This window comes from Megalobrama amblycephala, linkage group LG13, assembly GCF_018812025.1.
Source record: "Megalobrama amblycephala isolate DHTTF-2021 linkage group LG13, ASM1881202v1, whole genome shotgun sequence".
Classification (NCBI taxonomy): Eukaryota; Metazoa; Chordata; class Actinopteri; order Cypriniformes; family Xenocyprididae; genus Megalobrama; species Megalobrama amblycephala.
In genome coordinates this window covers 31,504,586-31,529,373 of record NC_063056.1, presented here as the reverse complement: position 1 = coordinate 31,529,373, position 24,788 = coordinate 31,504,586, and the positions used below count along the sequence as shown (strand labels likewise).

Sequence of the window (24,788 nt, the reverse complement as noted above, 5' to 3'; positions counted from 1 at the left end):
ACATACAAATGGCGATATAGAACTATCTTCCATTACTCATTTCATTAAACTTTATGTAAGAATTCAGGCCCCTCTCTCACACTTATATAATTGATATTCATAGCTGAAATATAACCATCTTCCCGTGCGAAGATGCATTTGATTAAAGTTAAAAATGTGAATATGGCTCTAGATATTACCATGTTTACTGAAAAAATGCAATGGTGATACTTGACAATAGCCAAAGGGTGTGCAGTCTGAACAGTTTGGGAACCGCTGCATTAGGCCATAATCAGAGTGTGTACTCACTAGGACCCTTGATCTTGGCGATGGGGCCCAACTTACTGTTGAGCTCTTGCTGGCAGCTCTCTGTAAGCTGAAAGTCACATGACCTCAGGAGCATAGATATCATCTGGGGTGGCTGAGACAGTCCACTGCTTGGAAGTCCAGGCTGCAATTCGCCAGCTCGTCCACCAATCATTTCCAGAACCTTGAAAGATAAAATGGTTCACTTATAGATCTCTGCACATTAAACTGGGATAGATGTCACCTAAAGGTAGTAGTTCAAATAATACCACATACACAACAAAATCAGTGAATATGTTATTTTCACCTTGGCCGGTACACTGATGGAGATAGGATCAGAGATGTCCATAGGGGGGGATTTGGGCGCTTTAGGTGAAAGTGCATGAACCATTTTACGTGTAAAGGAACGCCTCTCCTGAGGGGGCTGAGCAGGGGTTGCAGAGGCCGCTGGAGCTGGCGTCTGGCTATGGGATGGGCTTAGGTTTGACTCGCCCTGCTGGGCTGTGCTTGAGGGAGCATTAGTGACTGCAGACGGCCTGTGTTGACAGAACACTTGCTGAGGCGGAGCTGCTGCAGCCAGGATCAAACTCCGACGGGCTGCGGCCTCTGATTGGTTGAGAACTGAGTCTGGATCTTCTGTGATCGAGCGTTGGCTACCAGAGCGGGTATGGCCTTGATGGCTCAGACAACGATACGGAGGGGGTGCAGCTGCAGGAGGGGACTCCCTGCCGCTAGGAGCGACAGCCGTGCTCCCTAACCCTATTGGCCCATCTTCCAGGAAGGTGGGGCTAAAGTCAATGACATCTTCTGCCATCCATGAAGTGGGTGGTTCCTGGGAGAAATCAGGCAACATGTACACACCCTCCTCATCCTCTTCGTCTTCATTTTCCTCATCAGCATCACGCATTTCCTCAGGCAGCAGGCTGTCGTAAGAGCGGCTCGGATGGATTCTAGATGGGGAGCGCTGGGGAAGGAGCTGCTGATCAACAGATGCAGCCAAAGAGAGACCATCACTGCTGGAGCGAGGTCTTCGTAAGCGTTGCATCTTCCCCTGACCTGAGAGAAAAACAGAGCATCACATATCACTCTTACATTTCTTTGCTGTCACTTTTGATCAATTTAATGCATGCTTGCTGAATAAAAGTGTTAATTTCTTTACCGACCCCAAACTTTTGAACTGTATATACACACAATCTCATAAGAATAATGAAAAAATAAAAAAATGTGTTATTTATTTATTAAATATATATTTACACATATATATGTACACATACAAACATTTTTTCACATTTTAAAGTACTGATCTGATAGTTCTTATATCTTATTACACTGCTCCCTGGGAATTGATTGGTCAACCAGGGCAATTAAAGCGTTCGAAAATGTCATTCATACCTGCTCCACTGTGCTGAGAGGACAGGGACTCCTCACTCTTTGCTGACCTGAGCGTCACACTGTCCACCCTGCAACCTAAAGCAGACATAAAACTCTAAAAACTGAGCCATTTTCATCTGACATTAGGACATGCAATCTATTTAAGATATTAATATCTAAAGATATTAGCATGATGTCTCTTATACCTGCATGAGAAGTAGTGGGCTGGAACAGAGAGGTGATCCTGGTGGGTTTACGTCGACCCGCAGCTCCAGGTTTCCCAATGGCAAAAAAAGTCTTCCAGCTCCCGCCTGCTGACTTCCGGACCTTCATCCCTCTTTTCCTCCTAAAAGAAATAAGAAAAGGTATTTAAAGTATTTAAAATGTAAATAACTCAATTTGCAGATTAACCATTCCTTTATAAGTCATTGATTTGTGCAAAGAAACCCACTTGTCGGCAGGCAGGTCCAGTACAGTGTGAAACTGGCCGATAGCGTGGTGAGGAGATCCCTGAAGGAGAAGAGGAGCTTGTGTGCGAGCATGTGCCTCCTCCAGAGACAGAAGCCTGGTGGACACAAACGACTTGGGCCTGGTCAGAGACTGACGTGCTGTGGAGTAAAGAGGCAAACCAAAAAAAAAGAAAAGAAAAAAGATTCAGATTCAGATCCAGCAAGCCAAAGGACATATGCGAGTTAATGCAGTATTGCAGCGAAGAGCGCAGTGATTGACAACAAAAAAACATGATAGAACATGATACATGGCAAACGACAAGACATCTAAGCATCAACAAAAAACATCAGCTCCTCCAACACTTCCGTAGTTTGCATAGCTCTACTACAACAAGCTTTGTGGAAGAAATACAAGAGCGGGCCAACAGACAAAATCTTTTGGTTAAGGCTAGAAACAAACTATGCAAGTACACAAATGCACACTTTGCCAGGGCTTAGGTAAGACTTAACATGCATTCTTGCAATACTGTGTTGAGTCAGGTAATGCAGGTTATAACGCCTCTTGTGGCAATGTTGAAAATGCAGTGCATAATTGTGTTGTGTTATGATTTGCGCTCGGACACATTTCCAAATGTAACAATGTGTAAAACTGAGCTTGCATAGCTAGAAGTGCTTGTGTTTGTGTACTTGCATAAAGTTTTTTTGGGCCTCAGCAAGCCTGTAAAGTCTGGGACATCAGACGAGTAGAGGAATCTGAAAACAAAGCCTGCAAAAGTATCTGACATACAGAAAAAAAAAACAACTAAATGACACTTTACCTGCTGTCAATGTCTCAAGAGTCCAGTCGACACATACAGATACTCTTTAGCTCAAATTTTCACTATAGCATCCATCCCATTCACCCATCTTACCAAATGATTTTCCTCAATGTCCTACTTAACGAAAACCACATTTACATGGTGGAAAAGATCAATTAGTAAGAACCATAAGATTGATATTTATACTTTGTTCTCCTACAAATTACAAAATAAATGAATAAATGTCAACAAAGGGATTTATTGCCTTATATCCATCTGTGCGCTGTACAATTTTAATACGTCATTTACATGTCATGAGCAATGGATGTCTTTACAGCTGTCCTTGAACATAAACAACAGTCAAAAATAATCCATCCATGTGGAAAATTACATTGCTAAAAAATATGTGAGCATAGATAGTATCTTTTGGATCCTTGCTTTAAAAAAGGATTTACATTTTTTAGCTGGTCATTTATGGTCATTAGCTGGTCTAGATGGTTGATCCGCTAGTCTACTAGTGGATAAACCTGCTTTGTACCTGGTAGACCACCTTTAACCAGCAACAATCCAGATACCATATTCCAAGCTGAGGCATTCTCACAGGACACATTCTGTTTCTTTTTAATGGACATCCATGTACAAATATCTTGCTGTCTTACTGAATTTTCAGAAACAGTATATGGAAGGTAATACACCTATAAAGCTGATTTCTGAGTTAGCTTTTTAACTCAATAATAAGTACAGTGTGTATAGCCCCTTAAGCTGGTTTGACCAGATTTCTGATTTGAGTGTCCACTGTAAAGTCAGAGAGTCAGTCTGGATCTCATATCACGGAGAAGCGTCGTAGCTCAGGATCCAGATAAGAGGGGTCAGTCAAACAGGACTCCCCCCTCGCCTCCTGAAGACTAACCAGGCGTGTTCGGGGCTGGCGTGAGATCTTGTGCTCCGCCCCTCTTGTTGCTATGGAAACACACAGCTCGCTCTCAGTAAGCCTCACTTACACATGGGTGAGTCAGGCCACTGTAAATATGTTGTAAACTGTGGTATGTTAGCCAGGTTCATCACAAGAGACTAATTTATCAAATCACATGTATAATAGGGCTGGGAGATATATTAAATAATCACAATTTATTTGCAATGATGTTGAAGGAAATAAGGTTTACATCTCCTCCTTGCCTCACAATTACCAAGCAATATGACAAATTTTAATAGGTTCTCTGATTTAAACCTCCCTAAAATTGCAATTGTGTTTGGAAGTCTTTTGATCATTCGTATAATGATTTGGAGTTAAAAATATTCACACAAGTGTCCGTGTGGCATTTTACATATTTTAAAATACTTTAATAAAGCACATGCAAGTAAATTTTATTTTAACTATGTAATATTGCATATTTACGGATGCAAATAAAAAAACATAACTATTCTTTTAAGGGTTCATTTTGTGCAAATCTGAAAACAAAAAAACAAAAACAAACAAAACAATCCTTGATTATTTTAACTACATTTTTATTGCGTATTATTTATTAAATGAAATGTCAGCAGTGTCTGTTTGGTTGAAATGATGGTTCCTTTTGCATGAATAATAAAAAAAAAAAAATCTCTATTTTAAGCCATTCCAGAGCAAATACATATACTAAAATAAAAATAAATAAATAAATAAATAAATATTATATATATATATATATATATATATATATATATATATATATACACACACACACACACACACTATTATATATATATATATTATATATATATTAGTACAGTCCAAAAGTTTGGAACCACTAAGATTTTTAATGTTTTTAAAAGAAGTTTCGTCTGCTCACCAAGGCTACATTTATTTAATTAAAAATACAGTAAAAAACAGTAATATTGTGAAATATTATTACAATTTAAAATAACTGTGTACTATTTAAATATATTTGACAAAGTAATTTATTCCTGTGATGCAAAGCTGAATTTTCAGCATCGTTACTCCAGTCTTCAGTGTCACATGATCCTTCAGAAATCATTCTAATATGCTGATCTGCTGCTCAAGAAACATTTATGATTATTTTCAATGTTGAAAACAGTTGTGTACTTTTTTTTTTTCAGGATTCCTTGATGAATAGAAAGTTCAAAAGAACAGCATTTATCTGAAATACAAAGCTTCTGTAGCATTATACACTACCGTTCAAAAGTTTGGGGTCAGTAAGAATTTTTATTTTTATTTTTTTGAAAAGAAATTAAAGAAATGAATACTTTTATTCAGCAAGGATGCATTAAATCAATCAAAAGTGGCAGTAAAGACATTTATAATGTTACAAAAGATTAGATTTCAGATAAACACTGTTCTTTTGAACTTCCTATTCATCAAATAATCCTGAAAAAAAATATTGCACACAAATATTTTGTACAATTGTACACATTAAATGTTTCTTGAGCAGCAGATCAGCATATTAGAATGATTTCTGAAGGATCATTTGACACTGAAGACTGGAGTAATGATGCTGAAAATTCAGCTTTGCATCACAGGAATAAATTACTTTCTGAAATATATTCAAATAGAAAACAGTTATTTTAAATTGTAATAATATTTCACAATATTACTGTTTTTTTACTGTATTTTTAATTAAATAAATGTAGCCTTGGTGAGCAGACGAAACTTCTTTTAAAAACATTAAAAATCTTAGTGGTTCCAAACTTTTGGACTGGACTGTACTGTATATATATATATATATATATATATATATATATATATATATATATATATATATATATATATATATATATATATATATATATATATATATATATATATATATATATATATATATATATATATATATATATATATATATATATATATCATGATGAATTTCTTTAAAACACTAAACATATTACAATAAATTCACAAAATAGCACAATAATTTATTTAGCCATATCGCCCAGCCCTAACATATTAAATTAATGTTGCTCAATCCGTTACAGCCATTTAATATTGTGTCATAAGGGATAAAAAACAGAGAAGAGATGAAGTCACAGGTCTGATTGCAGTAGTAACGCATCACTGTTAAGTATGAAAACAAAAAGAGCTGCATCTCAGAAGGGGAGAAAACTGTGTTGAAATTAAGGCCTGGAGGCTGCATCAGATGTCACTTTAAACCAAAGACTGGCAGAGGAAGTTAATAAACATTCATTTTAATTTGTGGCAATTCTGTAATGAAAACAAGCCAGAGGAAGCACTACATCTGGTGCATTTGCTACTATATCGGTTTACCAGACAACTCCGTTCCAAAGCATGGTGCACTGTTAACATAAGCAGCATCCTTACTAAAGTTTGATACTGAGCTTGTCACATTATGGGATTGGCTTCTCTTTGAAGGATACAACATTGCTGCCAAAAGAAAGGCAGCATAATTAAGTTGCATACTTTTTTATCGACTATGCCTTAAAATGCTGCTTATATAGGCAGCTCACTAGGTTTTGGAACAAAACCAACATCACTGCCTGTTTAATGAAAGTGCTGTTTGGAGACACCGGGACTGAATGAGTGGTTTACTGATGAGTGTGAACATCTATAGTGGAGCAGATTTGTTTTCTGGTTTGACATACCTGCATTGAAACGTCCAACAGAAGTGAAAGAGTCACTGAACAGAACTTCCACATTGCTGAGCAGAAACTCCACGACCACGGACTGAATGCGCACTTCTTTAAACGGATCAGCACCGCTTAAACCTGCTGCCTCAATTTCTTTGGACCTGACACAGAACAACAATAGATTCTGATTCAGACAAAAGAGGTTTAATCTGAACGACAAAGCTACAACAAAAAGCAGTGAGGACTTCAGTAATGAATCACATAGATGTATATGAGTGTTCAATTTAACAGTAACATAAGACAAAAACAAAACAAATTGATATTTTGATTGATAATTATTTATGTTATGACACAAATATTAATAAATTATAAATGTATAAATATAAATTTTAAAATCTGGCACAGAAAAGTAAAACAAGTAAAACAATTTAAAAGCAATTTAGGAAAACAATATAGTTACAAAGTATATTGTGGCTACTATGGCTAAGAAATAAATAAACTAACAAATTTAAAAAAAATATTGATTTGAGCAAAAATTATTTTATTATATGAGGACAAAAGAGACCATTTTTTATGACAGATATAAAACTAGTACAGCTGCCTAGTGAAATTAAGTAATGGTAAGTAAAATATATATTATATTAAAATATCTGATTGCAGAATGCTTTGAGTGACCACTAAGATTCCAGTATTCTGTCATTAGGTATGTTTCCATCCAAAGTTGCAAATTTAACTTGTGCACAAATTTGGAATATCACATAAAACATTTGCGAATAAATCATCTTATCCAGTGAGTCAAAGAGAACAAAATCGTCACTTCCTGATAAACTGGCACTAAATATCACTAAGAAAAATGGAAGTTGCTGCAGAAGAAGCCATTGTATATAATAATTTTCGTATATAATAAATTACTTGCACCTCACAGCACGCAGATGAAACGCAATAAACGCTGTCATGTTCTCTTGCATTCAGATGCTTTGTGTTTGTGACCGCGATTGTGTGAGAAGCTTCTGGTAGGGAATTATACGACAGACTTTGCTCAGGCATTTCATATTGACCAAAACACCATTTCAGATGCTGTGCAATGAGATGGTCTATTGATTGGTGCAGCCTTCCCATCACAAAGTCACGTCTTTTTTGATCTGCATCGAGGAATTTATTCAGTAAAAGTGTTAATTTATGCACATCTTGGCCTTTCCATCCAGCATTTTTTCATGGGATATTCCAAAATGTGCATAAAAATAGGTGGATGGAAACATAGCTATTGACTAATCAGAATCAAGCATCCAAGATAGCCATTACATTAGCTGCCTCCAATATCAACCTAATCATGATTATGCTTTAAAAACAAACAAACAAACAAACAAAAAAACACTACCAATGGCCATTACGAATATCATCGCCAATACATTGTGCATTGCTAATATTACTGTAGTTAAAATTGAATGTAAAGAGTTACCTGAGCAGGTTGGGGGCCCAAACAATGGCCAGATTCTTAATGTGCATGTTAGTCTCTCCACTGCAGGTAGCCAAACGGGCCAGGTGTCTGATGAGGTACTCCAAAGTGCTGAGAGTCAAACACAAACACATCACTTATTGTCAGAAAACACAGCTCTTTCTGTCACGCTTCAGATTCACATCAATGTCAATAACAGGTGACACAACTTGATCTATGCATAGTAAGTATTGGGGTTACCGGTAATGAGGAGGAGGAAGTTGCTGGATAACATCATGTACTTTCATCATTCTCTCTTCATCTGTCATCTCTCCCATACATTCCTGGTCAGACAGGAAGATACAGCTTGCTTATTAACTTGAAAACATTCTGGACTTGGGAAACTGGACTTGGGTGTCTGTAAGATTTTTTTTAATGTCTCTCTCACAGCTGCATTTATTTAATCAAAAAGAGAGTAAACAGTAATATTATGAAATATTGCAATTTAAATTTCGTTTTCTATTTTAATACATTTTGAAATGTTATCAATTCTTGTGGTGGCAAAGCTGAATTTTTAGCATCATTACGCCAGTCTTCTTCAGTCACATGATACTTCAGAAATCATTCTGATTATATAATATGCTGATTTGGTGCTAGAAAAACATCCTATAATCATATAATTATCAATGTTGAAAACAGTTGTGTTTCTTAATATTTCTGTGGAATCCATTATACATTTTTGATACACAGTTCATTATTGTGTCCAACTATTTCCAACAAGAAAAATGTCAGGAAAGGCTTTAGAGTACCGTGATATCAACATGCTTAATGGGTTCTGAAACCCTCATTTTGCAGCATGCTAAAGCCAGAATTACTTACAGCAAACTTGTCGTAGAGTTGGTACGTGAGCAGAGGATTGGGCAGCTCTCTGAAGTAGAGTTTGCAGAGCGAGCCAACGCAGTGAATATCCTGCATGTACACGTCTTTTGTCAGGTCCGGAACATTTTCACTGTCAAACTCATGCCTGATTGGGATGAGATGCAAGAGAAGAACATAAGTCATGGTCATGCACATAAATAAAACATGAATTACCCTTAAATTATCATTTTAAGTGCATACAGAATAAATAAGCAGTTCGTGATGACCTTCCAGAATAAAGTATGTTGTACAAAATCCTGAACAGGAAATCACACACACCTGAGTTTCTGTATGTTGGAGGACACGCCAGAATGTCTGTAGATGCCATCCACCACACCATGCTTCTCTATGAACTCTGAGCAGCTCTTTAGGACCTGCGGCACTGAAGTTTGACCACAAAAAATATCACTATGCATGTAGAAATGACACTTTCAGTAATGTTTCCATACATCCCTTTTACAGCACACAGAGGAAATATTCTGTTTCTGTACCGTCTTGACCAGAGTTGAGGAGATGCTCGCCGAGGTCGCAGCCGAACACCCGTTCTTTAAGGATTCCCCTCTGCTTCAGCTTTTGTTTGGTGGGCCTGGACTTCATGAAGGTGCGCAGAAAGCCCATCAGCTTGCCATGTTTCTTGGACACTGCCAAAAGGGGGCGACAGAGAGCTAATAAGGCACTCTTTCACACACTACACAGTGTTCACTGCTGCCTACACACACTCAGCAGGGACTATCTGTAAGACATACCTCACTTGACAAAATGTGTTCATTTGGGATACTCTTCAAACACAGACATTTGAGGTGCACATATGGGGGGTTTTGAGTATGACATATTTATAAAATTATAATAAAATCAGACCATTGAGAAGGAAACTATATAATAAATCCAAGTGTATTTATGCAAAATATATTAGCATACATTGTAATTATTATAGCATTTTAATATACTCAAAACCTCTACATTTAGTTATAAATTACTTTTTCAATGTTTAATATGTAAATAAATGGGAATGGCTTAGTAACAACTCCTGAGGTGTATTAGGCTGAATAAAATGCTACATCTACTATTCACCATGTTTATATTAGCCAAATTTCATACAGTGCCTTGATGACCTCATATACTCCCTGTTATTCAGAATTGTATTAAAGTTGGCTGAAACCTGTGAACTTCACAAAGCACTAACAGGTGACTGGAACATACACAAGAAGTCTGAACATTTCTGCAGCTTCTGCTTCACGTGAGCACTCTGACTCCGAGAGAGAAGAAAACCACACCACAAACATCTAAAAAAAGCCAACCAGTAAACTCTATTCGATGAAGTCTATAACTCCTGCGGATTGTGTTCCATTCCATGTATAGATCAGCCATGGGTCTAAAAACCACTTCACTGTGAGTAGGACTATGCGATATAGCTATAGATTAGTGATTCTCAACATTTTTGAATTCTTATTTCAAAGCTGCTTATTTTCAAACTTTATTTACAGACACTAGGAATGGTATAATATTAAAATAAATAAAATAATTGTGCATTATTTCAATAACTGAATGCTCTTCAGGATTTGCACTTTTTGTTACCGATCAATTTACAATACTTTTCTAGTTTGTGATTGCAGGGTTTTTAAAAATATTTTTACTCCCCAATAGCAATTTATACTCAATAAAATCTCAGAACTTGAACATTTTGTATATAAACTTATTTATAAAATACAGAGCACCACACATAACATGCAGGAAAAAATATGTATATCGTGGCCACAAATTAATTTGTTCACACGACCTACACTTAGAAGCAGCACGTGTATTAAATCATTTCCTTCCTTCTCAAGAAAACAAATTAGTTCAACGTGGAAATGATTTACTAAAACGAGCGAACAAATTAATAAATTGTGGGAAATTAGTAAATAATGGCCTCAATTTACTAAAATGAGAGAATGAATTCTTAATTCGGTAACACAATATATATTATTTTTGTCTGCATGTCAAATATATATTCATTATATTTTATTGTTTTAATTTCTATGACTTTTCTTTTTAAAAGTCCCTTTTAAAACCAGGTTGAAGCACCCTGGTGTCTAATGAATGGCTAAAGCTGTTAACATCTAGCTGTTTTAGCTTATGTTTTGTCTTATAAATAATTTTAAGCCATCTTGCACCCCCTTGGAAGTATGCTATGGAGTCCCGACCCCCTGGTTGAGAACCACTGCTATAGACACTTCACAGGCCTCGGGGTCAGTGACCTGGATGACACATAAATGTAGGTTAACAGAGTTAAATAGGTTAAATAAGGGCCTTTTGCAGCCATAATGTAGACATCTGTTATTCAAGTCATCATTAATGTAGCACTTTTATAAATGTATTATCAACTAGGCGTTACTAGGACATTTCTAGAACATCTTGTGATGATTTAAACTACATTTTATTTCTGACTGAATCATGTCCACTGCTTGTCGCTGGAATCTTGTTGCGTCATGCCTGGTTAGGACACATTGTTAAAAAGTTCGATATGACATGGAGCAAGCACAATCAAAATCAATCCTCACAGTCCACTAACAGCTTCTCATTTATACAACAAGCAGCCTGCAGTTCTTCAACAGATGCTAGAGAATGATGCCCACATGAACACACTTGAATGAATTATACAACATTTCTGCTGTCTTCACCATCTAACACCCAAGCTCATCCTCTCCAAACCTCCCACACTTTCTCTGCCTGCCATATAAACAACCACAATCTGTATTACAAACCCTACGTGTCTCAGAGGATAGAAGGCGTTAGAAAAAGACGGATACAGAAATGTTAGTTTAGGTAAATTCACTGAAGTTGTTACCAGCCAGGCTTAGGAACCAAGGATGAAGAACTGAGAGAAAAAGAAGGGAACATCAAATGCATCTTTAGTGGAAGTGTTATTATAAATTCACTGTTAAAGCATTTCATTAGAAGATGCTGCTGTCATGTACAGAAGACTAACCAACAACCTTAAAATTTGTGACAAATAATAAAAGACATTTTGTTTTCAAGGCCATAAAATAACCTTAAAAACAGCAGCCTTGCCAACAAAGGCTACAATATCATCTGTGCTAGAAAATCAAGTAACCAAAGCATGTCTTTTGAGAAAACAACTAGGGCTGGGCGATATATCACCTATTCACCATTAGTTGTTGACCGATATAGGTTTTTCAAGGGTTGGTGCAAACACCAATATTTAGAGGGTGGCTGATATACACTACCGTTCAAAAGTTTGGGGGCAGTAATATATATAATTAGTTAATATATATAATAAGTAATTAATACCTTCATTCATCAAGCATGATTTAAATTGAACAAAAGTCACAGTAAAGACATTTAAAGTAAAGTTTTTTTTTTTTTTTAACTTTCTATTCGATAAAGAATCCTGAAAAAAAATCTACCATGGTTTCCACAAAAAACATTAAGCAGCACAACTGTTTTCAGCACTGATAATAAGAAATATTTCTTGAGCAAATCAGCATATTAAAATGAAGGATCAGCTTCTGATCCTTGAGCTTGATTCTGATTGGTTGACAATAATTGACAATATTTTTCAGTAAATGCACAGTTAAAGTAGTTTCTTAACTGCATTACAGTTTGATATATAATATTTTCAGCTATTTCAAAGAGGCAACCTAACACAGCAAAAGAACCAAAAAACACAAAGACATTGAAATAAATATTACAAACAATACTATAAAATGTCAATTTCTTTTATTATCTATGGAAAGCATACTCTGTCTCTGCTCCCTCTCTCCCTCCCATGCACACGCTTAAGCCCTGTCCCATATGGCACATTTTATGTGCACTTGAGGTCTTGTGGACTTACAATGGCCGCCGCGTACACGTGTCTATTGTAAGTCCACAAAACTTTATGATGACCCCTTTGTCATTTTAGGTTTCAGAAGGGTGCTCACGAGCGCCCCCTTTGTGGGCGATATGCACCCTTGATGCACACTTTCCTGAGCCTGTACTGAAGTGAGCTCCACAGCAGACTTCTATGAACAAAGCGGAATTACGTCATGAAAGTGTGGCCTTACAATCTCCCTTGTGCATAAAAACCTCTCAGGTTCATGACTTTCTCAAACCAGTTTGAAATGTGTTTTTTTCATGTAGTTAAACTTACAGCTTTGTTATTAGTGGAGACGTTGCTGCCGAATGCAACTGACAGCCTCACAGACTCAGGTAATTCACACACACTTAAAGGTGATAAAGAGGATCTTTTCGTCGACTGAGAAACCAAAGACTGTTACTGAGTTTTTGAAATGAGTGCATGCGTAAGAACAACCCCCCCCTCCTTTCGAGGGAACGCCTCCCAAAACTCGTGCACGAATATTGGAACACGAGTGTTTACCACCGGCATTCGCTGTGTCGTGTTAGTGGATTCATTATGTCGGACTCACCGCAGGTAACTCATAATCTGCAGTTGTTACTCCTGTCTCCCGACAAAAACATCGCATGCGGCGCCTGTGGAGTGTGGAAAGTTACTGGAGCGCGCAGCCGCGCTCGTCTCTCACAAGGAACGTCATGGCAGTGATTGACAAGCCAGAGGGCCAATCGTTTACCCGATGATCGCGTAAACGATTGGCTGATGTTTTTAAGGCCCTACCTCATGCACAGATGATGTATATTAATATTATTCCTTTCAGTGCACCTAATAAATAGTCTTTTATCAGTTAGTAAAGACAGTTTGAAGTAATATTGCAAAAATGTATAAAACAAAACATCCTCTTTAGCACCTTTAATGGGTTATCACACCTAAGAATGAAATTTCTGTCATTAATTACTCACCCTCATGTCGTTCCAAACCTGCAAGACCTTTGGTCATCTTCGAAACACAAATTAAGATATTTTTGATGAAATCTGAGGGTTTCTGAACCACACATTGGCAGCAGCGTCATTTTGAAGTCCAGAAAGGTTATAAAGACATTGTTAAAATGGTCCATGAGACTACAGTTGTTCAACCTTAATGTTATGAAGCGACGAGAATACTTTTTGTGCACAAAAACAAAACAAAAATAATGACTTTATTCAACAATTTCTTCTCTTCTATGTCTGTTTCCTATGCTGCTGACGTAGTGAACGCAGTGCAGCACTTCCGTGTTTACGTCCGAACGCCAGCTCAGTATTGGCCAATGCTGTACACGACACATGCGTGTGATGCTGACGCAGGAGCCGACCAATAACGATTTGGCGTTCTGACATAGAATCCGGAAGCGCTGTACTACATTCACAACGTCAACAGCGTAGGAGAATAACAGTTGGAAAAATTGTTGGACTATTTTAATGATGTCTTTACTACCTTTCTGGGCCTTGAAAGTGGTAGTTAAATTACTGTCTATGGAGGAGTCATATACCTCTCGGATTTCATCAAATATCTTAATTTGTGTTCAAAAGATGAACGAAGGTCTTACAGGTTTGGAACGACATGAGGGTAATTAATGACAGAATTTTCATTTTTGGGTGAACTTAAACCCCGCACCTGCAAGATCATGTTCATCTGCCTCCACTTTTGAGTGCAATGTCCATCTCAAAATCCAATCGACAACCAATGCATAGAACCAAGTCTCTGCTCTTTTTTGATAATCCATTACACTCGGATGGAAGTCACAATACATAATAATAGATAAGTTGTTACTTCCGTTTCATTGCGTCTGTAATACTATGCCCAGCCCTAATTGCAACTACTGAAAAGTAAAAAATTACTTGAGCATACCTGATGTTGGCGAGGAAGGTCCAGTCGTGTTGGTAACGCCAGGTTTGGAGCTCAACATATCCACCTCTGAAACACAGAAGAACAGCCAATGAAGATGAATGTGGCAAGCAGGGCAGGGCCGAGAGCCGTGGGAACAGAGCGAGGCTGGTGGTGCGAGTGTTAACGTTGTGTACCACACCGGTCTCGAGTCCCACGGAAGAGCTCTAGGAGTATAAAATGAGGAGTGACGACAGTGAAGTACGAGAAAGGACCAGGCCTGGACTTTATATTGTCATTTGTTTTTAGTTTATGCAGCAGTCGTCCATGAGGGGCTGCCGCTTTACTAGTTTTGTTTCTTTTTTGTTTTGAGTTTTGTTCTTTATGTTTATTTTGTGATAAAAGTTACGTTTAATGTTCGCTGGCTCTGGCCTCCTCCTTCCCCGATCACAAACCATGTTACAATAAACAACCAAATGATGTGTAATGAAGCACTGATCAAGCAGCAAGAAGTAGAGATCATAAATGACAGAACACTTTCTCAGCAGTCTTCTGGAAGTACGTTTCTCAATCAATTTTGTTAAAGAGACTATAAATGTCATTTCTACTTCCAGTACCCTCCTGATCTCTAGGTAAAAGACTGAGTGTGTGGTACCTTGCTTACTGACAGGAGCACTGACCGACTGCTGCAACTTCTCATTGATTAATTCCACACATTCACTGGGAAAGAAGCCAACCTGAGGAAAAGAGAGGAGAACACTGGGCTCAAAGTTGTCAGTGTTACTGAAGCCCATATTAGGTCCTGAGGTTTAGACAGGTACCTGGAATCCATGCTTTCCTCTCCACCACGTGGTGTCCTCTTTGGGCGGCATGTCAATCACTGACAGAATATCACCAACCTTTAAAAAGAGGAACAAAGACACATACAAGGATTAGCACGCAAACGGAGATACGCATCTAGTAATAGAAATATGCAAATTACTTGTGTACTGAGGGTGTTAATAAACTCTTAAAAAAATATATTACCATATAAAAAAATGATGATTGAGCTATTTTTTTTTTTTAACCACAAGCATGTTAACTTCATATATTCTCAACAACATCTAGAAGTCACAATCAGACTTACAGTTTTATTCAAAAACACTGTAGCGTGCCAAAATACGCTGACCCAAATTTTAAAAAGAGGAAGGGGGAAAAAATATCAGTTCCTATCTCGCACTGGAGAGCAGAAAGAGAAAGAATCATGCCAGAGAGGAGAGAAAACAGAAAAAGTACAAAGAAGAAACTAAAAAGGGAAAGTTTGTCAAGATAAATGTTGATGTTAGCTTAAAAAAGCCTTGCCTAAATGTTTAAAATTCAACAGACAGACATATAGATACATACAGCATAAATAAGTAGTTGTTAAAATGCTTGAAGTGGTTGCTTGGGCGTTTCTAGGTGGTTGCCAAGGCTTTGCTAGGTGTTCGCAAAAAATGTAAGAGCAGTTGCAAAGGCTTTCAACAGACTTGAAGATTCGACAGACAGATACAGCATTACTAAGTAACTGTTAAGGTGCTTGGGGTGGGTGCTAGAGCATTCCCATGTAGTTTAGGAGAGGTTTCTAGAGTAGAGCACTGCTGTGTGGTTACATCTAGCTAGATAGATCAGTTTAAAAATGATGTCATGCATATGCAAAAGAATTGAAGAGTGACAGAAGGAAAAAGAAAGAGAGAGAGAGAGAGAGAGAGAGAGAGAGAGAGAGAGAGAGAGAGAGAGAGAGAGAGAGAGAGAGAGAGAGAGAGAGAGAGAGAGAGGGACCTCAATGTGTTCTAAGTTTGGGTCACCCCATTCTCTGGCCCAGAAAGAGATGCTGCATATGGAGCAGCGTATAGGGAGGGGGGACAGGAATAGACCTGACGAAGGAGGAAGAAAAGGAGGAAGAGCAGAGAGAACAAAACTGTGTCCCAGGACCAGGCAAGCTGTGCATGCATGTGCAGAATAAGGACAGGACGAGAGAAAGAGAGGACTCAAACTGGGTACAAGGTCTTTTGGAAGAGTTTGAAGTTTATGCTGTAGTTTGGTGTAAAACACTGAATTAATCAAACAGCTAGTCGGCTGCTGCTTTGACAAACTAAAAGCTATTTAAAACATTGGAGATGTCCCATCTAACTTTTCTGTTTTATAAGGAAATACATCAACACATGAAAAATATAAGTGGCCTGAGTACCTCAATGGAGATCTCATCGCTAGCCTGGGCAGTGTACCGCTTGATGACGTGAGCAGCAGCGATGGCAGGGACGTTTAAAGAGGCTTCTTCTTTCAGCAGGAACCTGTTGCCATGGTTGTCAATCTGCAATAAATGTAAAAAACAATTAGCTGTAATACTGCATGACTACGGCAGGTTGAAATCTCATAGCAAGATTCAGAGCAATGAAATTTACCTTTGAAAAACAACAGATACTGCCAAGTTGTTACAAAGAAATATAAATATGTAGAGATTTGAGATATGGCAAGAAAAATGGCAAGTAAAAATTACATAAAATCTCCTGTTATACACAAGTGATGAGTTCAGATGCTGCTAAACACCATCTATGTCAAAAATGAGATAATGATATTGAGCGAATGCTCTCCGCACATATTATATGTTCATCAAACACTTTCGCTTCAAATCCGTTAAATCCTAGCGTCAGCCCATTCAGAAATAACGGTTCGTTGACAGAAACCGCCAAACGCTACTTCACCATCACTGCAAAAGCCTCTAAGTCCACAGAAGAAGCGGAAGACACGAATCGAATCATGAGATTTCAAGTTAAATGACGGTGTGCATATGAGCTGGCATTTAATTGCCGAGCTGCAAGTTATCATCATGTTTTGTCCATCATTACAGTGGCAATGACAGGATTTCGCGAGTAGCAAGTAAACACAACAGTGTTCCTTTTGCTGCTGTAAAACCGACGTTTTACTATATCTTGTTGTCCAAATAACTGACTAACAACCTTTTCATTGCCATTAAAGTGAAATGAATGATCCTAAACATAGGAGCCTGATAAAAAAATGCTCATTTAAATGAAAAGATGTCAGACGGACTTAGAAGTTTTTGCAATGGAACGCCAAGTATTTCACGCTCATGTGATTCCAAACCTGTATGACTGACTTCTGTGGAAGATATTGAGAGATTTTTTTTTTGTCAATGCAATGGAAGTCAATGGGCTACAATAATGTTTGGTTGCCAACATTCTTCAAAATATCTTCTTTTGTATTTCACAGAAGAAAGGTTTGGAACAACATGAGGGTGAGTAAATGATGACAATTTTCATTTTTGGGTGAACTATCCTTCTATATTTCAGTTCTTATCTACTCTAATGTATGTTTGCGGTCTCATATCTCCTCTGTTTGTCTCTTACCTCCATCCAGGAGAGAACCGGCCCACAGTTCAGCTTATTGTCCACAATCATGGAGAGACGGTTCAGATACTCCGACAACAGTGGTGTGAAGATCTGCGTGAATAACATGCACACTCAAATGGCAAATTCATTCAGTAGTCAAACACTACTCAAAGATATCATTGAAGAAGATTGATTTAAAGCAATGTTCCAGGTTCAATACAAGTTAAGCTCAACTGAATTTCAATCTTTTTTTAAATTAAATTTTTTTCTGTTTTGGGTCAGTAAGATTTTTTTTACTCCGCAACAAAGCATTAAATGATCAAGTGACAGTAGAGACATTTATAATGTTTCAAAAGATTTCGATTTCAAAGTAATGCTGTTCTTTTGACCTTTCTATTAATCAAAGAATCCTTGAGAAAAAAAAGCATCACGTTTACACAAAAATATTAAGCAGCACAACTATTTTTATTCTTTATTACTTTAAATGATTTCTGAAGGATCATGTGCCACTGAAGATTAAAGTAATGGTATCTGAAAATTCAGCTTTGCCATCACCAGAATAAATTACATTTTAAATTGAATATTTTAAATTGTAATAATATTTCACAATATTACAGTTTTTAGTGTATTTTCGATCAAATTAAAGCAGCTTTGGTGATAAGATTTAAAAAAAAATTACAAAACCCCAAACATTTGTATCTAATGGTAATTACAGACCACAAGATTTAAATAGTCTCATGATAAATGAAAAATAATAATAATAAAAGTGACGTGAAAGATAAAGTGATGTTTTTCCCAGCACTCTCCCTATGGGTCCGGACACCAACCTACATAACTGGCCGACGACCTCAATACTGAGCAGCTAACTCTGTTAGCGGTACAACATGAGCTACTGTACATTGAAGCTAAATGAGATAAGAAGCATTAGTATCCAGTGCAGTCAAGCTCACCTCCACCCGATCTCCGATCTCACAGAGGGCGGGCAGGACCAAGAGCTGTGAGTAACGGCGGTCGTAAATGCACTGATGCAGGTGGGCGTCCAGCGTCCGGAACTCTTCATACGAACGCCGCACCATCCATGTCTTACCCTAGATTTCAGAGAAAGAGAGAGAGTAGGGGAAAGAGGGGCAGAGAGAGGAGAGAGAATCGAGGGAGGGGGGAAGTCAACAAACAAGATGCCAGCACAAGAGACGAAGATGCAAAACAAGGTATAACGCATCGACTTTGGTAATTTTTGTTTCGATCAGTTGTGTTTTTTTTAGGCTGTAGCAGGAGGGGCTGTTTATTATTAGCACTGACTGGGGCATGTGCGCCCACTCACCTGGCAGGACACCTGCACAAGGAAAACCAGGTCTTTGGCACTGCCCGAGGTCCAGCTGGCATCGCTCTGCTCATTGGCAAACTGAAGCTGAAGGTGTAAAGATCAGACATTAATTCATGAAGGTGTGAAGAAGTTCAAGCACACATAAACAAACGTTTAAAGGGAATGCTCATGGTCCTGCATTGGCATGCAAGAATATATATTTTTGAAATAACCAAGCAGTATGTTGCCAGAACAACTAGTCGACAACTAGCACTGTATCATTTTGTATCCACCTGACTCTGATCAGACATGTTTCTTGGAGAAGGTGAATGTTTATCATCAACTGTGTACATCTCAATGGGTGTTCATTCATCATACACCTTGATCCCACTGCAATTGTGCATTTATGTATGAGTTTCCAGTTTGTAAGTCTGATTTTAATCTGCGTTTGATTGCACACTTCTTGTAGGATGTCAGAAAATCCAAGTTGAATGTAACAGCATAAACATGTTTTGAACTGCTGTGATTTTGTGACATCGCTATGTCTGCACATCTGTCTAGACAGATGAATTACAAGAAACGTACCAGTTTCAGACCATGCTACTCATGTTTAATGAGATTCAGTTACTCTCAAACACATGATCATTTATGAGAAGCTGGGAACATCCCTTCACAATAATCAAGTCACTAAAATGCTGTTTCATATCCCTGAAGCATGTACGAACTTCCTCTTCACTTTAGATAACGAGTATGATCAGTAAGAGGTCAAAACATTTTATTCAAAGGTACTTGCTGTTCAAAAGTTTAGGGTCAGTAAGATTTTTGATATGCTTTTATTCAGCAAGAATGCATTAAATTGATCCAAAATTACAGTAAAGACATTTACAATGTAAAATATTCTATTTTGCTGTTTATGCTGTTCTTTTAATCAAAAAATATATCACGGTTTCCAAAAAAAAAAAATTAGGCAGCACAACTGCTTTCAACTCTGATAATCAGAAATGTTTCTTGAGCAGCTAATCAGCATTTAGAATGATTTCTGAAGGATCATGTGACACTGAAGACTGGAGTAATGAAGCTGAAAATTCAGCTTTGCCAGCACAATAATAAACTGCATTTTAAAACATATTCAAATACAAAAGTTATTTTTAAATATTTTGTAATAAAAGTTCACCATATTACTGTTTTTATTATATTTTTGATGAAATAAATGCAGACTTAGTGAGCATAAGAGACTTCTTTCAAAAATCTTAATTATTCCTATCTTTTGACTGGTAGTATGTATGTAAAATATATGAATGATTACCGTATTCATATGGTATGACATGGAAGATACCATGGTGATAGTATGGTACGTGACCATTAATATAATTTTGCAATAGCGGAGCGGAGAGGAGAGGAGGCACTTTCTGCTTCACAGGGCCATATCAGAAAACATATAAAGGTCTTTTATTTTTCTCTTTTCTTTAGGGGGTTTAAACACTAATGAGACGGACTCCCACTCCAGTCATGCTGTGCGGTCAGTGCACTCCAGGTGCTCTCGAGTGTGTGTGTGTGTGTACAGCGCTCTGCCATAATAAACACAAAATGGGTATCTAAACAAAAAACAATGCCACAGGGACACTGAAATGCATTTTGAGAATGGATGTCTAACATTGTGGATGTAAACCTGCCTCAACTGACCACAGATTTTAGACAAGCTTAAATAAAGCACAGATCATTGTGTGACCGCCAGTTTATATGAGAAGAGCTCTGACATACTGCAGTGTATCTGTGAATCAAATATAAGTAAATGTTTCCTCTTCCCTTTAAGAGAGAGAGAGATAGAGAGAGTGAGTGAGTGTGTGTGTGTGTGTTATTGAAGGTCACAAAGCAAGGAGCCCTGGAGATATTCCGGCTGTATGCTGATATCTGCTCGTTTCTTCCTAACAACCCTAAACATCCAGCCCTGTGATGCATCTTGACAACTGAACATGTACATTACTAAAACACACAAAGACCTTTTCATTGATGTTCTTGGTGTTATTGTTCACAATTCATTAGTGCATGTTATCTTTCTTTAAAATTAATACCTGAAACCACATTAAATAATATTAATCAATAATATCATAGCTTAACATTTTTTAATTCAATGAAATTCCGATAAATAAAAACAGTTTTACTTTATTCCTGCTGAATATTTTTTCACTCTTAAATTTGGCACATTATGGAAGTATTAATGCCTACACAGGCAGCATTTTAAGGCATCATAATTGAGCTCCTGACTTGACAGCTCTAAAATACCTTCTTTTGGGTATAATAATAATAATAATAATAATAAGCTGATTCCATAGATATACTTTGGGCCTTTCTGACATTTTATTAGAGAGCTAAGAAACTCCTGCTCAAGACAAGATCTTACCTCGATAGAACCGAAGTCCACATTTTCATAGTGAAAATGGGCACAGTCAACAAGCTTGGGGAAGTGACCTTTCACAACAGAAAGCCTGGAACCACAAGCAAAAAAACAAATGAGTTAACACTACATACTTTCATCACAGAGCGCTGAGCTTGAAGCAGTGAGTTTAAAGTTGTGAAACTTAAAAACTGTTTAACTTATCTGGTTAATCAACTGTTTAACTTATCTGGATAATCAAATTTGTCATTATGGCAAGTGGCACTATAACTACTGTTCAGTCTTAGAATTTTTGCTGGGAAAACAAAACACACACACACACAAAAAAAAAAAATGCCACAGACTTATCTGGTTAGTGCACACAGCACCAGCACAGTTTTATTTCTTCAGATTTAGTTTATATTTTCAAGTTACACAGAATGTAGAAGCTCTCCAGGGTAGTTTTCAGTAATGTACTCATGAACACCACAGGGAAACTTTGTATCCCATTATCAGTTATTTCAGGGGGAAGTGAAACTCAGTTCTTCCTGTTTTACTCTGTGTTCAGAGCTGGACAAACCTAAAGCTAAAAACTCACAGGACAACACAGTCCTTTACTTCATTAACTATTAAACTAAAATACAGTCTTTTGTGTCTAAACCTTTTAAGGCTGCTTTACTCTTGGTTTTAATTGCTTGGAATGAACCTGAGTTTATGGGTCAGGACTACAGTTCAAGTGGGTGGGGTTACTAAGTGGGCACCTTATTTTGGAAAGCTGCTTTACTATAGGAACCTATGATTTCTGTGATGCAGAAAATGTGGGCCAAATTGTGGTAATAATAATAGAGTTTAATGAAACATTATTTTTAAAGGAATATCACAACTTTTCATTTGTTATTTTCATTTAAACGGTAAACCTGTTGTGCAGCACTTAGTTTCCCAAAAATGTAACATTTTCATTTGATTTCATTTTAAAAGATGAACTAAATTGTCAACATTTTATTAATTAATTTGAAAACTAACTTGATGAATAAATGTGTATTCAAACATAAAACATAGAATCCAATAAAGCTAAAAAAATAAAACAGACAAACATTAGAGAAATTCATAGGGCACTGTTTTTAATTTTAATAATTAAGTAAATTTAGTTCCATGAACTCAATTGATTAGACATCCTTTTTGATCATTAAAATTTAAGTACAAAAATGTAAACCAATGAAATCGAATCCAGAAAATTAAAACAGTAACCAGAATTTGAGAAAAAATTAAACTGATTTCATATGGCCCTATACCATCTGAACAAACCAAACTATGGCATCAAAAGGACATGTGTCGCCACTAAAATCTCTAATTTAAATACACCCTAAATGACAGTACTGATGGAGAGATATGCCGTTTATTACCTTTTGCTCATCTTCCCCTTCAAGTTGGCAGTGGTGCCCACTGATCGGGTCCCAGGCTCCCCAGAACTGTCCAGATTATCAGTGCTCCGAGCCTGAAGAAAGATGAAGGAGAACAGAAGAAAGAATGCTTTTATGCTCTGATGGGTTTACAATTCATGCTACATCACAAAGATCAAAGTCATCCCTGTTTTGAGAGCCAAAGAGTGCATCATCTGAAAGACATATACTTTTGGAGAAAATAGATTACAAAAGCCTTAATCAACATTGATCAGACAGTACAGAGATCATTCTCTGAGGATTCATAAGGTCTCAAGCAGATCACTTTCATTCAAACGCTCAAATCACACTCAGAAAGGAGCTAAGGGAGCAGCAAGCAGCTTGTGAAGTGACCCAGACAGTCGTCTGCTGACCTGTGGTCTCATTTGGAATAAAAGCCAAGCATTTACATCAAACACTTCATTTTAAAATGGGTGATCAGTGTAGATTGGCATGGGTTGACAAATGTATACATTGGGCCTACACAAGTAAAATGAACACATGTATTATTCATGTATGTATGTGTATATATATATGTGTGTGTTTATATATATACACACACACACACACACAAATCATATATATATTATATATATATATATATATATATATATATATATATATATATATATATATATATATATATATATATATATATATATATATATATATATATATATTGAGCTGAACTCAAAGATCTAAGACTTTTTCTATGTACACAAAAGGCCAATTTCTCTCAAATATTGTTCACAAATCTGTCTAAATATGTGTTAGTGAGCACTTGGCTGAGATAATCCATCCACCTCACAGGTGTGGCAAATCAAGATGCTGATTAGACAGCATGATTATTGCACAGGTGTGCCTTAAGGCCTGTACAAACCGGGATGAATATCGCGCACGATTATCGCTGATGTTTAACGCCTTGTGACTAAATGCCAATGTGAGTGTGCACACCGACACGAAAAACGTGAGGCATAAAAGCGTAATTTTTTAAAAAACGCCTTGGGGTTCGTTTTTTTGGTTTGACGCGCCACGTTAAAAACTGGCAGACCAATTTTGTTCACGAGCCTGGAGCTGCTGAAGTTACAGTAAAACACGACTTGGTGGCGCTCAAGCACAATACGGTCTTGCAGAGCACACACTGATACCAAGACAACAAAAAGAAAGTAAGTAGATGAGGAAGACCCCTACAAACTATCCCTGCATCTCAAACAGCTCCCTAGCTTCCTAGGTTGTTTATCAGTATACCATGTAAATGAATGTGGCCGACTCCCTGATCAGTGCCCTGACTAGTGAACTAGGGAGCTGATTGAGATGCACACTATGGGTGCTATGCCAGTTCTTGGCCACACCAATAACAGATGTGTATTATTTCTGTATTTTTACTGTTTGTTTTTTTCTTTTACATTCAAGAAATATAGTTGAGAATGTCTGTTTCATAAATATGTTTATTTGCACTACCGTTCACTTGCACTACTGTCATTGTGACTTCTTTGCACTACCGTTTCTGACTACCATCTCTCATATGTCATATATATATACATAATGCGTGGCATTTTATATCTGCATTTTTATCTTCTTCAACTTTTTATTAATATCATAAATATGTTTATTTGCACTTCTGTTAAGCACAAGCGCCACATACTGTCAGGGAGTGAATTTGCACGTCCATCCTGCACATCGCCGGTGAAAATCGCTTGGGTATGAACACAAAAAACTTCTTGAAAAACACGTGCGATATTCGTCCCGGTGTGTACAGGCCTTTAGGCTGGCCA

At 37.2% G+C, this 24,788-nt stretch overlaps 1 protein-coding gene across 7 annotated transcripts in view; it reads right to left on the bottom strand.

Annotated features, from left to right (window-relative positions):
- Positions 1 to 24,788, bottom strand: part of arhgap33 (Rho GTPase activating protein 33) — a 55,286-nt gene that overhangs the window by 4,785 nt on the left and 25,713 nt on the right. For 6 of the 7 annotated variants that reach the window (XM_048152452.1, XM_048152456.1, XM_048152458.1 and 3 more), the window contains 20 exons: positions 22,978 to 23,069; positions 21,602 to 21,686; positions 19,219 to 19,305; positions 18,848 to 18,985; positions 17,916 to 18,008; positions 16,739 to 16,861; positions 15,354 to 15,431; positions 15,188 to 15,269; positions 14,557 to 14,622; positions 9,326 to 9,475; positions 9,114 to 9,216; positions 8,796 to 8,940; positions 8,178 to 8,260; positions 7,941 to 8,048; positions 6,497 to 6,642; positions 2,108 to 2,264; positions 1,863 to 2,002; positions 1,678 to 1,752; positions 593 to 1,341; positions 289 to 469 (listed from right to left, as the gene is read on the bottom strand). In XM_048152452.1, coding sequence (XP_048008409.1) covers positions 289 to 469; positions 593 to 1,341; positions 1,678 to 1,752; positions 1,863 to 2,002; positions 2,108 to 2,264; positions 6,497 to 6,642; positions 7,941 to 8,048; positions 8,178 to 8,260; positions 8,796 to 8,940; positions 9,114 to 9,216; positions 9,326 to 9,475; positions 14,557 to 14,622; positions 15,188 to 15,269; positions 15,354 to 15,431; positions 16,739 to 16,861; positions 17,916 to 18,008; positions 18,848 to 18,985; positions 19,219 to 19,305; positions 21,602 to 21,686; positions 22,978 to 23,069 — 2,881 coding nt within the window. The remainder of the gene's footprint in view (positions 1 to 288; positions 470 to 592; positions 1,342 to 1,677; positions 1,753 to 1,862; positions 2,003 to 2,107; positions 2,265 to 6,496; positions 6,643 to 7,940; positions 8,049 to 8,177; positions 8,261 to 8,795; positions 8,941 to 9,113; positions 9,217 to 9,325; positions 9,476 to 14,556; positions 14,623 to 15,187; positions 15,270 to 15,353; positions 15,432 to 16,738; positions 16,862 to 17,915; positions 18,009 to 18,847; positions 18,986 to 19,218; positions 19,306 to 21,601; positions 21,687 to 22,977; positions 23,070 to 24,788) is intronic. The other variant, XM_048152453.1, reaches the window with a different exon arrangement.